The sequence below is a fragment of the Arvicanthis niloticus genome, chromosome 5 (assembly GCF_011762505.2).
Source record: "Arvicanthis niloticus isolate mArvNil1 chromosome 5, mArvNil1.pat.X, whole genome shotgun sequence".
Lineage (NCBI taxonomy): Eukaryota > Metazoa > Chordata > Mammalia > Rodentia > Muridae > Arvicanthis > Arvicanthis niloticus.
In genome coordinates, this window is record NC_047662.1 from 24,205,066 (window position 1) to 24,225,977 (window position 20,912).

Genomic DNA, 20,912 nt, shown 5'->3' on the forward strand with positions numbered 1-20,912 from the left:
AATTTGAACTCATGGAGATCCATTTACCTCTGCTTCCTGAGTGCTGATGTTAAAGGAATGAGTGTGCCACAGGGCCTGGCCATACACTTGTGTTTTTCACAGTTCCCCTCTACCCAAGGATTTCACACTTCCCATCAGGATTTCACACTTCCTATCAATCACTTGACCCTTGGTAGCATTTACTTATTACATGTAACCTTTACTTGGGATTAGAACAGGACAAAAAGAAAGTAAACTTCAAGTCACTTTCTTCCTTTTAGTTGGCATTAAGTGCCAGGCCCCTGCAATCTCAACATTTAAAAAAGACTACCTTCTGATATATAGGTAAAAGATAAATATAAACAAATATACCTTGATATCATTGTCTATTCCACCAGAGATAATCTGATCGCTTGTGTCATTGAAGGTCACCGCTAACACCTGGTATGTGTTCTGAAATGTCTGGATAGCTGCTTTCTTCCGGATGTCCCAAAGCTGAAGCAGAAAAAAGGCACCATCAGTAACACCATTCTCAGGGCACTCACAGCACACCCCTCTACTCAGCTTCCGAAGAGCAGGAAACACTAGAGCCTTGCTAATGCTTGGCAGTTCAGCTCTTCCCCATCTGAAACCAAAATCCACCAAGCTATCCCCTTCCCACCCAAACTAGAGCAGCAAATTACTCAACAGTCAAGCCTGTCTACAAGGCCACATGTCTGACAAACTTTCAAAGAAACAGAAGATGGGCTGCAGAGACGGCTCAGTGATTAAGAACACTGGCTGCTCTTTCAGAGGACCTGAGTATGATTCTTAGCACCCATATGGCAGCCAGTTCCAAAGGATCTGACTCCCTCTTCTGGCCTCCAAAGGCATCAGACATGCAAGTGGTGCAGACAGACAGACATGCAGACAATACACCTATACACATAAAATAAAAATAAATAAATCTTAAACAAACAAAACCAGTATGTAAAATGTAAAGATAAGCCATATACAAATAAGTATCAGGGACAAATGATGATGCCCAAAGTCTACCTCCAGCTTGCTCAAGAAAGAGGACCGTAGTGTGTTCAGCTAAGCTTATAAACCATTCTCTGCACTCAAGCAGCATGCCTGCTGATGCCCGACTTTGCAAGGTGTCCTGATCTCACATCTCCAGTGCTTTCATTATGAAACAAGAATAGCCCATGAAGTGAGATCACAGTTTCTCACACAATAGAAGGCTGGTGGAACTAGACATTTTAGTAATATTTTCAGACTCTCTCTCTAAAGACAAGGTCTTGCTGCTGCCCAGGGCCCCAAACTCCTGGCCTCAAGGATTTCTATTGTCTCAGCCTTCCAAGTAACTGGTACCAAAGACCCGTGCCACAGCTTAGCTCAGAGTCTTTTGTTACAGTGTGAATAAACAATGTGCACCTATGTCCTCACTTTCTGAAAGGCTGAGCCAAGCCAACTGCTCAAGCTCAAGAGTTTGAGGCTCTCTAGGTCACAGAGCAGCCTGTTTAAACACCTGAATTAAAAAGGAAAAACCCAACAAACCAAACCAAAAAAAGGATCCCCTTCAAAAATCTCCCAAAGTTTGAAAAAAAAAAAAAAAAAATAGTACAAGTGCATGTGTGCTTTCGTGTGTGTGTGTGTGTGTGTTTGTGTGTCTGAATGAACATGTTTGTATGAATGCATGTTATTCAAGTCCTTTACTGGTCTCTACCTTAATTTTGAGACACATATATGCACATACCACACACACAATACAAACAGCAAATTAACAAATGGTGCACAGTTTATTCACACTTTAACAAAAGACTCTGAGCCAAGCTGTGGCATGTGTCTTTAGTACTAGTAAACATGGATTAAATAAGATATGGGATATGGACCAATAAGACCACAGAGTAAGTTCTAGGTTAGCTAGGGTAGAGTGAGATCAAAGATCCCAAGAGGGATATAAGGTAACTAACTACTCATCGGGTAAGGCTGCTTGTTGGCAAGGCTGACACCTGCGTTTGACCCTTGCGACCCACAGTAGCAGAGAACTGAGTCCTCCAAGTTGTCCTCTGGCCTCCACATGCACATGGTGTGCATGCCCCGCCTCTCCTAATATCAGGTGAAAAATTTAAAAAGGCTAGGGAGATGGCTCAGTTGAAAAAGTGTTTGCTAGATACACGAGCACCTGATTCAGATCTACCCCAACACCATGAACAAGCTAGCATGGTAGTGCCCAGTGCTGGGGAGATGGAGCAAGATCACGAAGCTTACAGTCGGAACCCTTGCTCAACAGATGAGCTCCAGGTTCAATGGGAGACTGTCTCAAAGAGTAGGTGAGAAAGTCTGAAAGTTGACCTGTGGCTTTCACCTGTGTGAATGTACCAGCATGCACATCCTGAGGAGGTGAAGGCAGAAAGAGAAGTTATTACAGTGCAAGGTGGGGTCTGGGTGACCTACCTGAGGCCCTGCCTCTAAACAAAAGAACTGCCTTTGTCAGGGTTTCAATTGCTGTGATAAAACGCCACCACCAAAAGCAACCTGCAGAGGTTCACGTCAGTTTACATTTCTAGATAATGGTCCATTCATAAGGAGAGTCAGGGTAGGTCTCCAGCAGTGCAGGAACCTGGAGCAAGAACTCAATCAATCAAGGAACTGTCCCATAGACTTGTCTACAGGCAGACTTCCCAAGGACATTTTCTCAACCAAGTCCCCCTTTCCAAATGACTCTAGCTGTGTCAAGCTGACAGAAAACTAGGCAGCACAACCCCCCCCCCCCAAACAACAACAAAACAACCAACGCCAAAAAAAAAAAAAAAAAAAAAAAAAAACCATGAAAAGCATAACACCACAGTTTATAAAAGAAACGCAAATAAAATCAGTTACTCTGGCATGATGGTACACTGCAGAGGCAGGCAGGAGTCTGTGTTGAGGCCAGCCTGGTCTACATTGTGAATTCCAGGACAGCTGGGGCTACATAAAGACCCTGTCTCAACAAAAACAAAAAAACAAAAACAAACCAAACCAAACAAAACAAACAAAACCCAAAAGCAAGAAACAAAACTCTAACCCTAACAAAAAAGATACTCAATATGATCATGATTTTGTTTTTATTTTAGTTTTTTTTTGGTGGAGGGCAGGGTCTCACTATGGAGCTTTGGTTAACCTGGAACTCATCCCATAACCCAGACTAGCATGCCCTTAATCCCAGCACTGAAGGCTTGTAGGGGCAGAGGCAGGCAGATCTGAGTTCTAGGCCAGCCTGATCTACTGAGTGAGTTCCAGGATAGTCAGAGCTACTCAGAAAAGCCCTATGTCAAGAAAAGCAAATACAGAACAGTGCTGATGACTGTAGTTCAGCATGGCGGAGGCTGAGGGAAGCAGAGCACTTCCCGTTTCAAGCCAGTCTAGACCCCAGACAGTCTCACCACTCACACCTCTAATCCCAGCACCCAAGAGGCTTAGACAGGAGGAGCAATGGTTCTGAGATGAGGCTTCTGTACATAAGACCCTGCCTCAAAAAAAGAAAAAAAAAAAACAAAACAAAACAAAACAAACAAAAAAAAAACAAACCACACAGAATTCCCCGCTTTCTGCTCCCCACTCCCAAGCAGCAGCATCACATTTAGCTGTGACAAACGTCTGCATACAGGTTTGTAGTGTGAATCTGTGATGCACGTTCATGTATGTGTAATGCACAAGCACTTACGCACATGCTTGTGGGAGCCAAACACTGACACGGGTGTCTCTCCACCTTACACACTGAGGTGGGGTCTCTAAGCCTGAAGCTTGTCATTTCAGCTTGTCTGGCAAGCCAGCTTGTTCCATGGATTCCCCGTCTCCACTGGCAGTGCACAGGAATTACAGTTGGCCATCGGGCTCTGCATCCTTCTCACTCGGTGGTGGGTATCTGAGCTCTGGGCCCCACAAAACCCACATTTCCTCAGCCCCGAAAAAAACATTGGTTGTACCATATAGCTGTCATGTAAATTACATTGGTACACTGCAGTGCGCTTGACATAAGTAGACTCCAGGAGCAGAGGAGTCTCCTGTTGTCTCTTCCAAATCCCCATCCTGGGTCAAGCTGGCTCTGAAATGGGGAGATAGAGAGATAGCAGGCAGCTAAGGGGCCTGATTGGCCCTGTGCCCTTGAGAACATCAAGAAGGTAACCAACGCCAACAGAGGTCACTACTGATTATCCCAGGATATAAAAATTCCTGTAGTGGGAACCAGAAGCCAGGAGCTCAGCTATGGCAGAACACTCAGTGTGAACTCCAGCAGAGTGCCTCAACGTCCCCAGTCCATTTTCCATTTCTGCTGGGCGTTCGTGTGAGCTTGGATTTGATAGTTTCCTTTGTCTTTCTCAGGCAAGCCACCTCAGGTCTCTGATGGCCATTACAAACTGATTCGAGGATATTTTGCTACTTACTCTTTGTTCTTTTATGTTTGCTTGTTCTGTACTTAATAAACGCAGTCATTAGAATTCAAAGGTACAGCTATTATAGGTCATTCTGCACAGCTATCATAGATCACACTGGACAGAAAGACAGCCAAGGCTGGCCTCAAATCGGATATCTATCTCCGACACTAAGATTGTAGCTTGTCTCATTTTAGTTGTAGCAAATACCTGGAGCAAGCAATTAGACCAACGGCAGTTGCCAGCGGCTAAATACAGGGCGGAAACAGGAGGGACTTCTTTAACAGGGCTGGGCTTTCTGGGGGGGATGATGAAATGTTTGGGCATCAGTCACTTTAATTTTGATTTACTTCATTTAAATACTAGGCACCGAACCCAGGCCCTTGTGCATGCTGGGCAAGGCCTCTACACTGAGCCACAGCCCAGACTTCCAGACTTCCTCTTTACTGTACAAGATTTCAGGGGTCAATTTAAGTTTATCTTAAAAAAAAAAAAAAAAAAAAAAAAACAACCATAGAAAACAGACAGTACTTCCTTGTCTTCCTAAAGACATTAGCTGTATAATCTTCCAGAAAAGTCCAGACTCCTTGAGAATCCAGTTCCCACACAGGTGACCGACCTTTCTTCAATTTTTGTCTCAACGGATTATCTTTATGCAGATCAGAATAACCTTTGCCCCTCATCCTCCCCACCCCTTTTCTTTGAGGTAGGGATTCCCTAGTAGCCCAGGCTAGTGAGACTCACCAGTTTCTTGCCTCAGCCTCCTGTTTCTGGGATTATAGGAGTGTGGCCCAACGCCTGGTACCAATCTGTCTTTAACATAAAAGGTATGGTAGCCACTTAAAGTTTGATTAAAATAATTAGAAATTTTTGAAATAATCACAAACGCACATGTTTCTTTTTCCCCTAAAATCATTTTAGAGCACGTTTTAGAGCCCTGTCCTCCTGAGCACACCCTAGTGCTTGTCCCAAAGATGTTTCCTACTTAACCTTAATATGCCATCAAAATGAAGAAATCCAAGTTATCATATTTCTCAAACACCATTCAAGCTTAACCATTATCCCCCCACCTCTTGCCCGCCTTTTTAAAGGACACCAAAGTCAGTTTGGGATTATGAGTTAAAGTTGTCATGGCTTTTTTTCACCCCCTCAGATTTTCCTTGAGTTCTGTGGCCCCAGCACTTTTGAAGAGCACAGAAACCTGCCTCTCTGCATTTGGATTTGTTTGGCGTTGCCTCGGTGAGACTGAAGACTTGATATTTTTGGTGGAGATACCACAGAAACGGTAACATATCTTTATTATGTATTAGCAAACGGCTCACAGTTCTGCCTCATTACTAGTAACATTCAGGTGTAGTACTTGCCTAGAAATGTTAAGATGCTCTAGGCTCATCCTCTACTTTGGCTGAGGCTAGCCTCTGACAATGGAGTCATCTCTCCAGCCCCTAGGCTCTAGTTTGGCTGAGGCTAGCCTTTGACAGCGGAGTCATCTCTCCAGCCCCTAGGCTCATCTTAGAGCACTTTCCCTAACCAGGTCTAATCTAAGAGCCCAAGTTTTGTTTATTGGCAAACGGTATTTAAAGACCAAGACATAAATTAAACAAACAAATCAACAAGCCAGGTGTGGCGGTGCTCTCGATCACCTTTAACCCCAACACTCAGGGATCAGTCTCACCTTTAACCACAGCAGAGGCAGGCTTCTGTGAGTTTAAGGCCAGTCTGGACTACAGAGCAAGTTCTAGAACAGCCAGAGCAATACAGAGAAACACTGTATTGAAAAACAAAAAATAAAAAAGACCAAGTAATGAATCTGGGACTCAGTGGGTCAGCACAGAGCACGTCCTCAAATGCATGGGGCCCGGGTGACTGTCAGGAGGCCGCAAAGGGTCTGGTTGCTCCTAAGGATTCTTCTCAAGCTGGCACTATATTTACTTCAGAATACAGACGCTTGCACACCCACAGACTTACATCCTTTTCGTTTGTTTTTTCAAAAAATGTTGAGTGCAACCCAGGCTGGCCTCAAGTTTGCCAAGTAGCTGGGATTACAGTGTGCACCACACATAACTCATGTAGTACTGGGGATCAAACCCAGGGCTTTGTGTGTGGTCCGCACACTGTCTCCTCAGCCTTATATTCACTCCCCAACAGACTGGGAGTTCACATACTGATCCCTCTGGAGTATTGTCTCTTATCCAAAAATGTTTATTCTCAAGTAAGAACTCAATTTAGGTTATCAACTTATAAAAAGAAAATGAGAATTCACTCTGGTCATATTTGAACACAGTATCACAAGACTTGTTTTAATTTTCTCTCTCCCCTTTTTTTGTACCAAAACTCCATTTTCTTCAGAGTGGGATATCTTCCTGCAACTCTAAATACTTTTACATATTTGATCTGCCTCCATGCATGTGGCCGATTTCCCATTTTCTCTTCGACTCTTTGCCTTCCCGGGTGTCTTCCCCACTCTGGTTGTCCTTATGAGGGTCCTCCTCTCATCCTCGCTGATCTGACCTTCCTACCATACAGTGAGACCCTATCACAGAAAACCATTCCCATAAGAAAAGTTGGATTGATGCCTTCAAATAAATTCAAAATAAAAAAACTATGCAAAAAGCAGTTATCTTTAAGTGATAGGAGATGTTATCCGTATTAAGAAATATTGCTTTGATGGGGCTGGGGAGATGGTTCAGCAGTTAAGAGCACGTTTCTGCTATTTAGGAGGACCTGGGTTTGACTCCCTGCACCCACATGGTGGTTCACAACCATTTGTAAATCTAGTCGCAAGGGATCCAATGCCTTCTGATCTCTGAGGATATAAGGCACAAACATGGCACATACAGACATACACACAGAAACATACACATAGACATGAGGACAAAGAGCATGCTTTTGGTCATGGTGTTTCATCCCAGCAATAGAAACTGTTAACTAGGACAGGCCCATGGTCTCAACTACTTAAAATGCTGTAGTTCAAGGATAGCCTGGGCTACAGAAGGTGTTCAGGGCTGAACTGGACAACTTGTTAAGATTGTCTCAAATGCCAGCAGAGGTCAGAAGAAGGCACCTCATCTCCTAGAACTGGAGTCCCATAGGGCTATGACCCACCATGTGGGAATCAAACCTGGGTCCTGTGCAAGAACAGTCAAGTGCTCCTGACTGTCAAGCCATCTCTCAAGAACTTAGTTTGTTTGTTTGTTTTTCCCGAGACAGGGTTTCTCTGTGTAGTCCTGGCTGTCCAGCTGTCCTGGAACTAACTCTGTAGACCAGGCTGTCCTCAAACTCAGAGATCTGCCTGTCTCTGCCTCCCAAGTGCTGGGATTAAAGGCGTGCACCACGACTGCCCGGCTGAACTTACTATTCTTATGGAGGACTGGGCATGTATGTTGTACACATAGAAACATGCAGACAAAGCATTCATACACATAAAATAAATGAATCTTTACAAGAAATGAAAAAGTAAAAAGCCAGGATGTGGCAGTCAGAGAGGGGAATAGCAGCATGTGCACGTACGCGTGTGGTGTGTAAACGTGTTATCAGGAGCTACATGTATGAAGGTGTCACAGTGAAACCCATGACACAGTTGGTATTATGAAGCATCATGCCTTGAGTTAACTTGATTGTTGTTTTTCCCCTTCCTATTTCTAGGCCTCATTTTTTTTTTTTTTCATTTGTAAAATGAGCATGCTGCATAAGATGAGAGGGTTCTAAAATCTCAGTGGAGTAACATTTTAAATATTTTCATGACCATTTTAGACTCACCAAACCAGGTTTTTATTAGTTTTACTTACTTGCTATTCATTTATTTAGTTCTTCTTCTTGAGACAGTGTTGCTAGGCAGCTCAGGATGACCATTCTGACTTTAACCACCACTCTGGTTGTTTTATTGTTATTATCTGTCTTTTGAGACTGTCTTATTACATAGTCAAGATTGGCCAGTACACCAGTTCTACTCTGGGTATGTTTCGTAGGTTCTTCAGGTGATCCTAACAAATATAGTTTGGGAATCATCCAACTAAATGATCTGCAAGTTCCCATCGTAGGTCACTGAGATCATTTGCTGACCTTTTTTAGATACCTGTAATTTCCCAACAATCTTGTAAGACACTTATATTACTATCAGAGTTCAAAGGGTTAACAAAGTACACAAGGCAGTGGTGATGCATGAGGCCAGTCTGGTCTACAGAGTAAGTTCTAGAACAGCCTGTCTATAGAGACTGCACAGAGAAACCCTGTCTCCAAAAGAAACCACAAACAAAAACAAAACAACAACAACAAAACCTAAAACAAAAAAATCCCAACAAACTAAAAAGACTAAGAAAGTAAGGCTTGGAGAGTGGACTGCTCAGTCACACAGTTCACCTCTGAGCCACGAGTCAAATCCACACAGCTAAAATATTTAATTAGGAAATATTTAATTATTTTAATTAGGAAAATTTTAAGTGTGCTTTGGAATATCGGCAGGAGGACAGGATAGACTTCACATTATGCCACCTTAAACAGCGACACAGAAAGATAATATCTACCTTTAGCATAGAATAGTTTATTCAGGGCATGAGGAGGGGAGTTAAGAGGGTAGTAGAGGCAGAGAAAGGCAGAGAGAGGGAGAGAGGGAAGGGGGGAGAGAGGGAGAGAGGGAGAGAGAAGCAGAGGCCGACCATGAGCACGTGGAGAGTGGGGGAAGGGAATGGGGAAGGACGAAGGGACAGAGGGGGAGCAAGAAGGCAAGAGATCAAGGGAGTTAATACCTACCTTAACTGTTCCATCGTCACTGCCAGTGCAGACAAGTTGGGGGCCCCGCCTGGCTGGATAACAGGAGTTCACAAAGGAAGTATGCCCCTTTAGCCTCTTCACTCTCTCTCCTGTTTCACTATCCCACACTGCCACAGTTTTATCTGTCGATGCTGAGAAGAGCATGCTAGAAAGAGAACACAAAGTAAGACAAACAACAGAGACTGGGCGACGACTCAGTGGTCAAGTGCACTGGCTGTTCTTCCAGAGGACCTGAGTTTGTTTCCCAGCCCACACAAAACGACCCAGAACTGGTTGTAATTCTAGTTCCAGGGAAACTGATGCCTTTTGGCCTCCACAAGTACTGCATGCATGTGGTGTACAGACATACAAGTAGGGCAAACACCTAAATGCCTAATTTAGTTCATGAGCACAGGGTGCCTCATCCTGCCTTCAGCCATCTTATTCACCTTCTGGATTCTGCATCAGGTTGACCCACACCACACAAATAATATAGCAGTTTTATCAATTCATCTTTTCCTTCTTTGTAATATAAATGAATACAATGCTCTCTTACATGAAGTATTTACACTGGGTATGACCATGCATACCCTAGCTCTTTGTCAGGGCAGAGAGAGGAATCATTGGGGCTTGCTGCTCACCAACTTAGTTCTAGATTCAGTGAGAGAACCTGTCTCAAGAGACTCATGTACAGAACAGTAAAACGGGACACCCGACGTTCCTTTGTCCTTAAATGCGCATCGGCACACATGTACAGGTGCAGACACACTCTACCTTCAAAATGCCATCATATGCTATTAGTATAATGTCTATCTTGGAATACAGGGTTATGAACAAGTATAGAAAAAAATTAAAGAAAAAAGAAAAGAAAGGAAGGAAGGAAGGGAAGATTATGGGTTGGTGAGATGCCTCAGAGGTAAAGGTACCCACTACCAAGCCTCATCTCTGTGCCCCACATTGTAGAAAATAAGAACCAACGCCCCCAAATTGGCTGCTAACCTCCACAACTGTTCTTACGTGCGCACACACCCCTAATGAGCACGTCAAAACTCAATTTTGGTAAAATAGGACTTTGGAAAAATGTATAATATAAACAGTAATTATCTTTGGAGATGTAAAATGAAGAATTTTCCCATTGATTTGTTTTTTTTTAATTTAATTTTTAAAAACATAGTTTATTACTTTCATGATGAAAACAGCTAACTTCAGCCCTCTGAATCTCTTAGCAGATGGAGGCATTTGCCAGTTTGATTCCTAGAATCCACATAAATGCAAACAAAGAAAACTAGCTCCACAAAGCCGTCCTGACCTCTATAGATGCACCCCCTCACAGAAACATCACACACACACACACACACATACACACACACACACACACACACACACACACACACACACACACACACACTCTCTACATAAAAATGTAGCTCTGGCCGGGCAGTGGTGGCGCACGCCTTTAATCCCAGCACTTGGGAGGCAGAGGCAGGCGGATTTCTGAGTTCGAGGTCAGCCTGGTCTACAGAGTGAGTTCCAGGACAGCCAGGGCTACACAGAGAAACCCTGTCTTGAAAAACCAAAAAAAAAAAAAAAAAAAAAAAATGTAGCTCTGGCTGCCATGAAACTATGTAGATCAAGATCAAGCTGGCCTAGCACTCAGAGAGCTATCTGCCTTTGCCTCCTGAGAGCTGACATGTGCTACTATACCAAGCAATAAAAGTGTAAAAACCTAATTTCAAATTACATTTGCTTTATGTCTCATAAAACAAACTGGTCTAAGTACTGGTGGATTAGGAGAAAATGATGACGTACTCTTGATTGAACACTACATTGCCCATGTGGGCTTTAAAACTGTGATTCTCCTGCTTCAGCTTTCTCAGTCTGACATTACAGGATGACAACACTATGCCCTGCAAAGACGTACCAGTTTCTGAGAATGTCTCCTAAGAGCCAGAGCTCAGGGCTGATGGGTAGAGGATGCTAAGCAGTACTGTGGGAAGCGGCTGTCACTTCCCACGGGGGCGGCTCACTCACCTGCCGTCTGTGTTATAATGCAGCTCCATCACCGCTCCACTGTGTCCCTTCAGTGTAGCATAGTTGTCACAGTCTCCATAGACATTCCACAATACTGTTAGGAGGAAATGAAAAGCCATCATTAGCCAGAAAAACATTACTTGGAAAAACCCAAAGTCTTTTTGAAATTATATACTCATGGAACAACACTGGTTGGTCAATTAGATTAGTTTCCTGACACCACAACCTGTGCGTGCATGCACGCAGGGGTCAGGCTAACGAGTGCGCAGGGACGGAAGCCCGAGGACAGCTTTGGTACTGTTCGTCAGGCACCAGCCACCATCTTTTTGAGATAGATTTCTCAAGGTCAGGAACTCGCCAAGCAGGCTAGGCTGGACAGCTGGCAGGGTCCAGATCTACCTGCCCACCTTCCCAGAGTCGACAGTACAAGCACACGCTACCTTACCTGGCTTTATATGAGTTCTGAAAATTGAACTAAGATCCTAACTGACTGAGCTGTTTTCTCAGCCTTATTAGACAAGATTTACTTATTTTTATTTTATGTGTTTTGCTTGCGAGTATGTATATGCACCACATGCATGCCTGAAAACTATGACGGCCAAAAGAGGGAGTTGGATACCTGGAACTGGACTTACAGATGGATATGAGCCACTATGTAGCTGGTGGGAACTGAACTTGGCCCTCTCCAAGAGCACTATGTGCACTTACCTGCTGAGGCATCATTCCAGACCCCTCAGCTTTAACTTTTAAAAAGTCGAGACCTTTTCTTATATGCTGAGTCCAAGAAGAAGGCCGTTGGGCTACAGTACCTCTGCTTCAGTCCTATTTATTCTTTAAAATATTTATTATTTATTGATGTGTATAGAAGTAGAGGGGCAGTCAGAACATGGCTGTGGTAATCAGCTCTGTGTGTGTGTGTGTGTGTGTGTGTGTGTGTGTGTGTGTATTCACAGCCTCAGAGGTCAGAAGAAAACAGTGGATCCCCTGGAACTGTATTACAGAGAGTTGTGATGTCAGGTGCTTGGAACTGAACTCAGATCCTCTGGAAGAACAGCAAGTGGTCTTTTTTGTTGTTGTTCTTTTGTTTTATAAATAGTTGATTTTTATTTTATGTATATTGGTGATTTGACTGCACTTAAGTCTGTGTGAGGGTGTCAGATCCCCTGGAAGAGGAGCTATAGACAGTTGTGAGCAGCCATGTGGGTGCTTGCAATTGAACTCAGGTCCTCTGAAAGAGCAGCCAGTGCTCTTAACTGCTGAGCCATCTCTTCAGCCTGTTTTTTTTTTGTTTTGTTTTGTTTTGTTTGAGATGGGATTTCTCTTTGTAGCCCTGGATGTTCTGGAACTTCCTCTGTAGACCAGGCTGGCCTTGAACTCAGAGATCCAACCATTAAAGCCAAACTGATGCTCTTGCTAAATCAAGAGTTGTCTCCATAAAAAAAATATTTTTAGGGCCGGAGAGATGGCTCAGCGGTTAAGAGCACTGACTGCTCTTCCATAGGTCCTGAGTACAATTCCCAGAAATCACATGGTGGCTCATAACCATCTGTAATGAAATCCGATGCACTCTTCTATTGTGTGTCTGAAGACAGCTGCAGTGTACTCATATAAATAAAAAAATAAATAAATCTTTAAAAAAAATATATAGCTGCTTTTGGTAGCATGGGCCTGTAATTCCAACACTTGGGAGGCAGAGGCAGGAGGATTAGAAATTCCAAAGTCATTCTCACTACATAGTCAGTTTAAGGTCAGCCTAGGCTACACGAGCATGACAGAAGGAGAATGGAGGAGGGGAGGGAGGGAAAGAGAGAGGGAGGAAGAGAGAGGAGAGAAAGAGAGCAAAAAAGAATATATAACTCCAACCAAAGCAACCTACTTTCCAGTTAGTACGTTTCCTTCCTTTTATTTACTATGTGGCCCTACGTGCACCAGTCTGGGTGCTGAGCATCTTGATTCCTGCTTCACCATGACTACAGTCTAACCTGTCAAATTAGACTGATGTCTGATGCCTCCTATGGCATTCAAAATTAAAGAGATCATTATTAGCAGAGAGCAGTAATTAACTCCAGTTCAAAAACTGTGCCTTACGTATGAGCCGGTCAAATCCTGCAGAAGCCAGGGTGGATCCGTTGGGGTGAAACTTGCAGCAGTACACTTCCCCTTCGTGTCCCGAGAGCAGCATGATTGGGGCTTGAAGGGAAGAGCACCTTGGCGGTCCCTAAACCAGAGACAAGTGTGAGGCAGCCACTGTCCACAGGCAAAGGAAAGTGGGGGCAGCCCATCTCATCTGGGTTGGGGCATAGCACCTCTGCTCACAGAACTCTCTGGAAAACCCCTTTGGACAGTCCAGCATATGCCCAGTGTGCTTGTTCCATAGCCAGCTTCTGACTGCTTGCACGTTGAATTCATTTATGCCTCAGGATTTTAGCACAGAAAGATGTCTTTCACAAGAGCCCTTGCCTTATTTTGTGTCTTTTAAATGTTTCCTCCCCAGAAGAAAATTTAAGCCTTTCATCACTCAAACTATTTTGAGTGAGGCAGCCACCCTGCCCCCAGTATTCCACTGGCTCCACACACTCTGTTGAAGCCCCATCACTACTTGACCTTCCCTCTCTCACATTATCACTTACACCTTTCTTTTTCCCCAAAGAGATGAAGCTCTGGGAGTACAGTAACATTCTTAATGTCAGTCACCATTTTCCTGTCTCTAGTTCACCCAGCTAGTCTTTGAAAAACCTTGCGTGGTACAGCTTATTGTGCAAAATAGATTTTGGTGGGGAATGAGCAGGGTCTTAATATACAGCCCAGGCTGGTCTTAAGAATTTTCAGTCCTCCTAAGTACTGGTATTACAAGTATGTATTACTGTTCCAGGCTTAGCAAAGTAGATTTGATTATGGTCTTGGAGACTAAGCCTAGGCAATCTTACTCATCAAATTAGAACAAGTGTACTACCAATAATCCTGAAATCTCTTGAGCAGATTCCAGTATACTTATTTTTATCATCATGCACTAACTATACAAAGTAATGGGCTTCACTATGAAATATCCATAAACACAAATGATGTCCCACGATCATACTCATCCAGTATATATATTCAAAACACTGTTACATGCTGGCTAGAGATAGCTCAGCGGTTAAGAGCACTTACTGATCTTCTAAGGCCGAGTTTAGTTCCCAGCATCCACAATGGGCAGCTTTCAAGGGCTGTAACTTAAGGTTCAGAGGATCCAACATCCTTTTGTGGCTACTGAGTTCTCCCTGCCTCCTCCCACAAGAAAACACACAGACACACAAGCCTAATATATCTAAGAAGTGGAGAAAACAGCACTCGGCAAAACAACAGACCCTACATTCTAGTGGAAAGTGAGAGAAAGGCAAACAGAGCTAAGTAAAACTCCCAGTGTTGTGTGCCATGGGAAGAGACAATATGGGTTCCAGAATACAGGACAGTCCAACTTAAAATACAGTGGGCAGAAAGCCCCATTGAAAACCTGTAATCTGAGCAAGTATTTGAAAGAGCCAAGTTGACCATGGGGGCATTTAGAAGAACATTCCAGCAAATGCACCAAAGAAAAACTAAGAACATATATATGTTGGTGTCTCGAGCCGAATGACGTGCCGGAAAGCTGGTAGATGAGCACGGTAAGAAGGGCAATTATGACAGAGATTTTGATTTTTTAAAAAAAAACTCACAATAGAAAGCCAACACAATGTTTTCAGCAGAGTACACCACATGACTTAATATCTCCATGATTCCCTTGGCTACTGGATTAATAACCGATCCTTGATTCAAAGACAAAACCCAGAAATACTAATTAAGCTCTACCTGCAGTGATACCATATGGCATAAAAGTGGTTTTAACTAGATGGTAAAGATCAAGGTTACACAGTTCTCTTCTTTCAACAGGATCTGCCATAATAATAGCCTACACTGACTGGGAGCCCTGGATCTTCTGGCCCCAGCATCTTGAGTGATGATTATCAATGTGTGTGTCCAGCTGTTTTGTGGGGGAGGCCAGGGGAGAAGACACAGGATCTTTCTGTGTTGTACAGGTTGGCTTCCAATTCCTTCCCTCAAATTTTTCTTGTCAGTCTTCTGGAAAACTGGAATTACAGCCCCACCTGACTTGCTCACTTTAAGGACCATCACAACAGGATTTGGTTAAAGAGTTGGGACAGGAGGTAGATCTACTTCCTCATGTGAACCTAATATAGTATGGTGAGTGTGATCACTATTTTACAAGACATGTAGTTAGGAGCATGGATTCTGATTCCAAAAAGTTTGCTTTCCCCATTTGCAAAACAACAGCTCCTTCCAGTCTGTCACCAAGATTAACGGAAATTTCACTCGCAAAACATCCAAGATAAGAACCAACGAATGTTAATTACTATTATAAACGCAGACAGAGAAAAAGGTTGTACCAGGTAGCAAAGCGAGCCACTATCATTCATTTCCATTGCTTCCCCTCTCATTCATTCATTCATTCATTCATCCACTCTGCAAACTTTCCTGAATGTTTCTATTATGCTAAATCCTTGAAGGATGCGGAAGCTTGGGTCTTGATTGAGGCCAAAGTTTTAAATGATTCAATGCCACTGAAGAACTGAAAACGAACTTCTAACAGGGAAACACGTATGAAACACACACAGAATACAAGGCACCTTTACAGAGGCCTATTTTAACTTCAGGTTCACTGTCTTTCGGTTCCTCCAGAGTCAGTACCATCCGTAGGAAGAAGGGAGGAGGGCCGAAAGCGAGATGTCTCCCGACTTACCGCCTGCAGCAATGCCCCCGGAGTCGCCTGCTGCTGTCCGGCTCCGGGCCCGGACCCTGCCGCTCCCAACAGCAACTCATGTCGCGGCCGCTTGGAGGGAACGAGGGGTAGCTCCGGGCCCTTGCGCTTTTGCTGCTCGATCATGGCGGCAGCCACTCTCCTCGGCGCCACCACTAACCGCGCCGCCGAAAGCAGGTGCAGTGCAATTGGTTCCAAATGAGTTCTTCCTCCAGAACTTCCGGAGAGGAACAACCAATTGGCTTCCAACATTTCCTTCTGCAACGCCCTCTGAATCCACTCTTGCGATTGGTCACGCCTCGATGACGTCACGAGAACGCAACTCTGGGATTGGATCGCGGAACTGGCGTTTTTCCCCGCCCCCTCAGGCGCGCAGTGCATTGTGGGTGAGAACGAGCGGCGCTTGTTCAGCGTTCCTAGCAATGAAGCGGCTGTCCTGCTAGGAGCTGACGCGGAGTGAGTCTGTGGGGAGTCAGGCGGGTGGCTGTTCCAATCTGTAAGGTGCGAGTCAGTGGTAGGCCTGAGCCTGCCCTTTTAAACTGTCGGCCTTAGCAGCGGGGGGGGGGGGGGGATGGCAGGGAGTGTCCCCGGAAAGAGAAGTCCCTTGGTAGGCTGGAGCGGAGCTTTGGTATCTCTGGCTGCAGGACTCGAACCCTCAGGCCGCTGTCCCTTGACAGCTCTTCTGCAGGATACCAATTCTGCGTCCAACTCTCTGCTGGCCCGACTCCCGGCCTCCAGGCTTCAGTGCCGGACTTGGCTTAGGCGATGGAGTTAGTTTTTGTTTAGCCGTCTTTTTGAAGGGCTTTAATTTATGTCCCCGAGACAGCCAGTGATGAGGAAAGTATCAGTTGGTTCTTCTAAAGCACAATTTCGTTGAGAAATCGAATATTCATGCTTGCGTACCAGGCTTCTCGAAAGTGGTCCAAATGATATTTATTGTGCAGTGCGTTGGGGGTCATTCTGAAGAAACATGGTCCCCTACCTCAGGGTGTGGGGAACGTGTTAAACAGATCTCACCAGTTGATCGGAAGACTCTACCTAAAGAAGCGATGCCTCATGCTATGAGTTACTGATATAAGCTTGAAGGCTTTTCAGAGGAAAAGATGTCTGAGCTGTTCCTGTTTGATGGGACAGTTCTAATTAGGGGAAGAGAGGAAGGGAGAACGTTCTGCACAGAACAGCATGTGCAGTGCCCTATCAGCTGGAAAGATAACTGAGACACAAAGAGCTGGTGTGCTGAGAGAGAGCTTGACGTGAGTATGGTACGGGATGAACCCGGAGGTCATGAAGGTTTGCAGGAAGTTGAAGTTTTTCAACTTTAAAATTAACAGGAAGCCAGTGAAAGTTGTCCCTCTCCTCCAGAATGTGGTGCAGAAGATGGCTTGATCTCTTAGGCTTAATGACGTGATGAGATTGGAGAGAGAAGAGGAGGTTTGCTGTGGGCAAGTAGACCACTTTGGGAGCATGAACAGTAGTTCTGATCACCAGTGTCTGTGAGAACCAAGCTGGAGTTAGGACTGAAGCGAGGTTTAACAGTATCTTGGGATAGCAGGGAAGGTGGCCAGGACTTGGTGATGGATTGCATGATGCCTGAGAGAAGATTATGCTCTTAGTCCGAACACTGGAGGCTGAGACAGAGGCTTGCTACAAAACCAAGGCTAGCCTGAACAACGTTGAAATTTTCAACCCACACCAGGCTGCTAGCATGACCAGACTGGGTCTCAATATGTAGCTCTGGCTGTCCTGGAACTCACCCTGTAGACCAGGCTGGCCTTGAACTCCACTGTCTTGAGCTCCACTTGTCTCTGCCTCCCAAGTGCATGTATGTATTTGTCCCTCATGAATGCCTAGTGCTAGCATATGAACCACCATGGGAGTGCTAGAAACTCTTAACCCCAAATCCTTTGCAAGTGTGTCTTAGTTAGGATTTTAGTGTTGTGAACAGATACCATGGCCAAGGCAACTCTTTATAAGGACAACATTTAATTGCAGCTGGCTTACAGGCTTAGAGGCTTAGTCTATTAGTGTCTGGGCAGGCATGGTGCAGGAGGAGCTGAGAGTTCTATATCTTCATCTTCTAGAAGATTGAATCTCTCTGGCAGCTAGGAGTGTCAGAGCCCATACCCACAGTGCCACACTTCCTCCAGCAAGGCCACACCTCCTAATAGTGCCACTCCCTGGGCCAAGATTATACAAACCACCACAAAGAGTAACAAGTGCTCTCAACCTCTCTCTAGCCCTTCCATAGTGAGATTCTAGCTCATAAAGCCAGGGGCTGGTCATGTGACCTCTGGGTTCAGTTCTTAGGACTGCAAGAAGACCTCTTCCACCAAATAAAAATTTTAAAACTGTTTAAGGCTTCTGTTCTGTGGGCGGAGCAAACGAAAAAAGGCAGGATGGAGTGGTGCAAGCCTTTAATCTCAGTACTCAGGAGGCAAATGTAGGTGGATCTTTGTGAGTTCAAGACTAGTCTGTTCTACGTAGAGTTCCAGGACAGTCAGAGGTACATACAGAGAATCTGTCTCAGGAGAGAGATGGGGCGGGGCATTGCTTTAGATATAGCTCTTCATAATTTTATTTAGATTTTTTTAGAATTGTTATTTGATGTGTATGAATGTTTTGCCTGAATGTATGTACCGTGTATGTGCCTGGTGCTGAAGGAGGTCAGAAGAAGGCATCAGATCCCTGGGAGTGGAGTTGCATACTGTTGTGAGCCACCATGTGGGTGCTGGGAATAGAACCCAGCTCCACCGGAGGAGCAGTGCTTTTACCTGCAGAAGTTCTCGACAGTCTCTCATTCTCTCACAGCCTAATTCTGCGAGGAACCACTTAGTACATTGCTCTTTCCATGGCTAATGTATGTGGAGAGAAACTAGGATGTCTGCCCTCATTTTGGGTGTCCCAGTGCGATTATAGAGTCTATACTTGGCTAATTAACTTTGTAAGTGTGGTAGCGATTAATAAAGGTCCCTTAATAGAAGCATGAAGTTCAAATTGATAACACCTGTTCTGGCATGTGAGGTAAGGGATGCTGCTGGGCAAAAGAAGGGAATGTCTGGAGATGAAACTGTATAGCTGGGAAATAGGAGAGGGGGGATTCAGCCATTCCTCCAGAATGGGCAAACCAGCCTCTATGCTGTGTACTTTTATTAGTTTGTACATGTTCCTGTGTGCAGGTGTACATGCATGCACATGTGTGGAGATGAGAGATTGACATTCAGTATCTTTCTCGGTTGCTCTCCACTTTATTTCTTGAGACAGTATCTCTCCTTAAAATTGATGGTCACTGATTGCACTAGATTTATTGGCTACCTAGCCCCAGGGATTGTTGTGTCTCTGCCTCTGCAGCCCTGGGATTACAAGCCTGCACATCTGGGCCCTGTTTTTGTACTTGGGTGCTGGGGATGGAAATGAGTTCTCATAATTACAAGGCAAGCCTTTGAGATTAAGCCATCTTACCAGCCACCAAAGGTGTACATTTTAAATTAAAAGCACATAGAAAAGCTGGAGAAACACTCAGCCATTAAGACCTCTTGTTGCTCTTGCAAAGGACCAGGGTTCAATTCCCAGCACCCACATTAGATAAGTCACAACGAATCTTAACTCCAGTCCCAGGGGATCTGATGCTCTCTTCTGGCTTTAGTGGTGCCACACGTGCACACACACACACACACACACACACACACAATGAAGAAATAAGATGTCCCTTTTTACTATATAACTTTGATTGGCTAGGAACTCACTATGTAGACTAAGCTGGTCTCAAACTCAGAGATCTATCTGCCTCAGCCTCTTTTTTTAGAGGGAGGGTGGCTCAAGATAGGGTTTCTCTGTGCATCTCTGGCCGTCCTGGAACTTGCTCTGTAGACCAGGCTGGCCTTGAACTCAGATCTGTCTGCCTCTGTCTCCCCAGTGCTAGGATCAAAGGGGTACAGCACCACTAACCACTACCCAGCTAAGACTTCTATTTTTGATGGTTTTCAGGCCTGGCCAAGAGCATTAGACTCTGGGATCAAATTCTACTGTTACTAGGAGTGGTGTGTGTGTGTGTGTGTGTGTGTGTGTGTGTGTGTGTGTGAATATCTCACTATATATTTCAGTCTATCTTCAAACTTTCTGTTCTTTCTCCCCCACCTAAGTACTCATGCATACTAGGCATTCTATTACTGAGGTGTATCCCCAATTATAGACCTCAGACTTTCTGTGTAGCCCAGGCTACCTCAAACTCATGATCGTTCCCTGCCTTAGTTTTCTAAGTGCAGGGATCGTGGGCAATACAGGCAGAGGTCTTTATATCCAGCTTCATTGCTAGTTTTTTGGCATAAGCTTAGTGATCTGACTCCTAGAAGCTGTTCATCATTATTGTACATAAGAATAAAAGCTATGTTCTGTGATGTATTACATGTCCCCTGCACAGCATAGTACCTGGTCGTAGTAAATGCTTGGTAATTGTTGTTTTCTCACCATTCTTACATGTGTGCTTTTTTTTTTTTTTTTTTTTTTTTTTTTTTAAGACAAGGTCTCGTTGGCTAGCTTGTGGCTCAACCGGCCTGAGACCTCTTTCTGATGTTTTTGAGATCTAGGCACACATGCCCTTTCTTTCCAAAGTCATCCCATGACAAATGAGTAACAGCAGTAGTGATAAGAACGAGCACCGCTCAGAAGTGATGTCATTGGAGTGATTTAAGATGGTAAGGCAGGAAAATCGCTTCATCTCAGTTCAGCAGGGGTCTAGAACTAGCCTGGGCAGTATAATGAGGCCACATCTCAGAGCAGTGACTGTGGCGATACAGTTCAGGTGCAAGTCTTGTTTAACATGTACCAAATTCTAGATTTGATATCCATTATCATAAACAAACAAAACTGATCCTGAACAAAGCCAAACATGGTTGCACATGCCTGTCATTCCAGCACTGAGGAGGCAGATCCAGGAAGATCTTCACAAGTTCAAGGATAACCTG

The 20,912-nt window shown here is 44.4% G+C and overlaps 2 protein-coding genes across 6 annotated transcripts in view; one reads left to right on the forward strand and one right to left on the reverse strand.

Moving 5' to 3' along the window:
- Positions 1 to 16,151, reverse strand: part of Snrnp40 (small nuclear ribonucleoprotein U5 subunit 40) — a 31,174-nt gene extending 15,023 nt beyond the window's left edge. Inside the window, exons 1-5 of the mRNA XM_034503798.1 lie at positions 15,934 to 16,151; positions 13,245 to 13,374; positions 11,157 to 11,250; positions 9,126 to 9,291; positions 352 to 474 (exon numbers count right to left, since the gene is read on the reverse strand). Of these exons, the coding sequence (XP_034359689.1) occupies positions 352 to 474; positions 9,126 to 9,291; positions 11,157 to 11,250; positions 13,245 to 13,374; positions 15,934 to 16,077 (657 nt within the window). The 5' untranslated portion in view covers positions 16,078 to 16,151. The remainder of the gene's footprint in view (positions 1 to 351; positions 475 to 9,125; positions 9,292 to 11,156; positions 11,251 to 13,244; positions 13,375 to 15,933) is intronic.
- Positions 16,152 to 16,306: 155 nt separating this feature from the next.
- Positions 16,307 to 20,912, forward strand: part of Zcchc17 (zinc finger CCHC-type containing 17) — a 39,714-nt gene continuing 35,108 nt past the window's right edge. For 2 of the 5 annotated variants that reach the window (XM_034502723.2, XM_076934123.1), the window contains exon 1: positions 16,331 to 16,407. The gene's annotated coding sequence lies outside the window, so the exon portion shown is untranslated. Of the gene's footprint in view, positions 16,453 to 20,912 lie in introns of all 5 variants that reach the window. The other 3 variants (XM_034502721.2, XM_076934122.1, XM_034502725.2) reach the window with 3 other exon arrangements.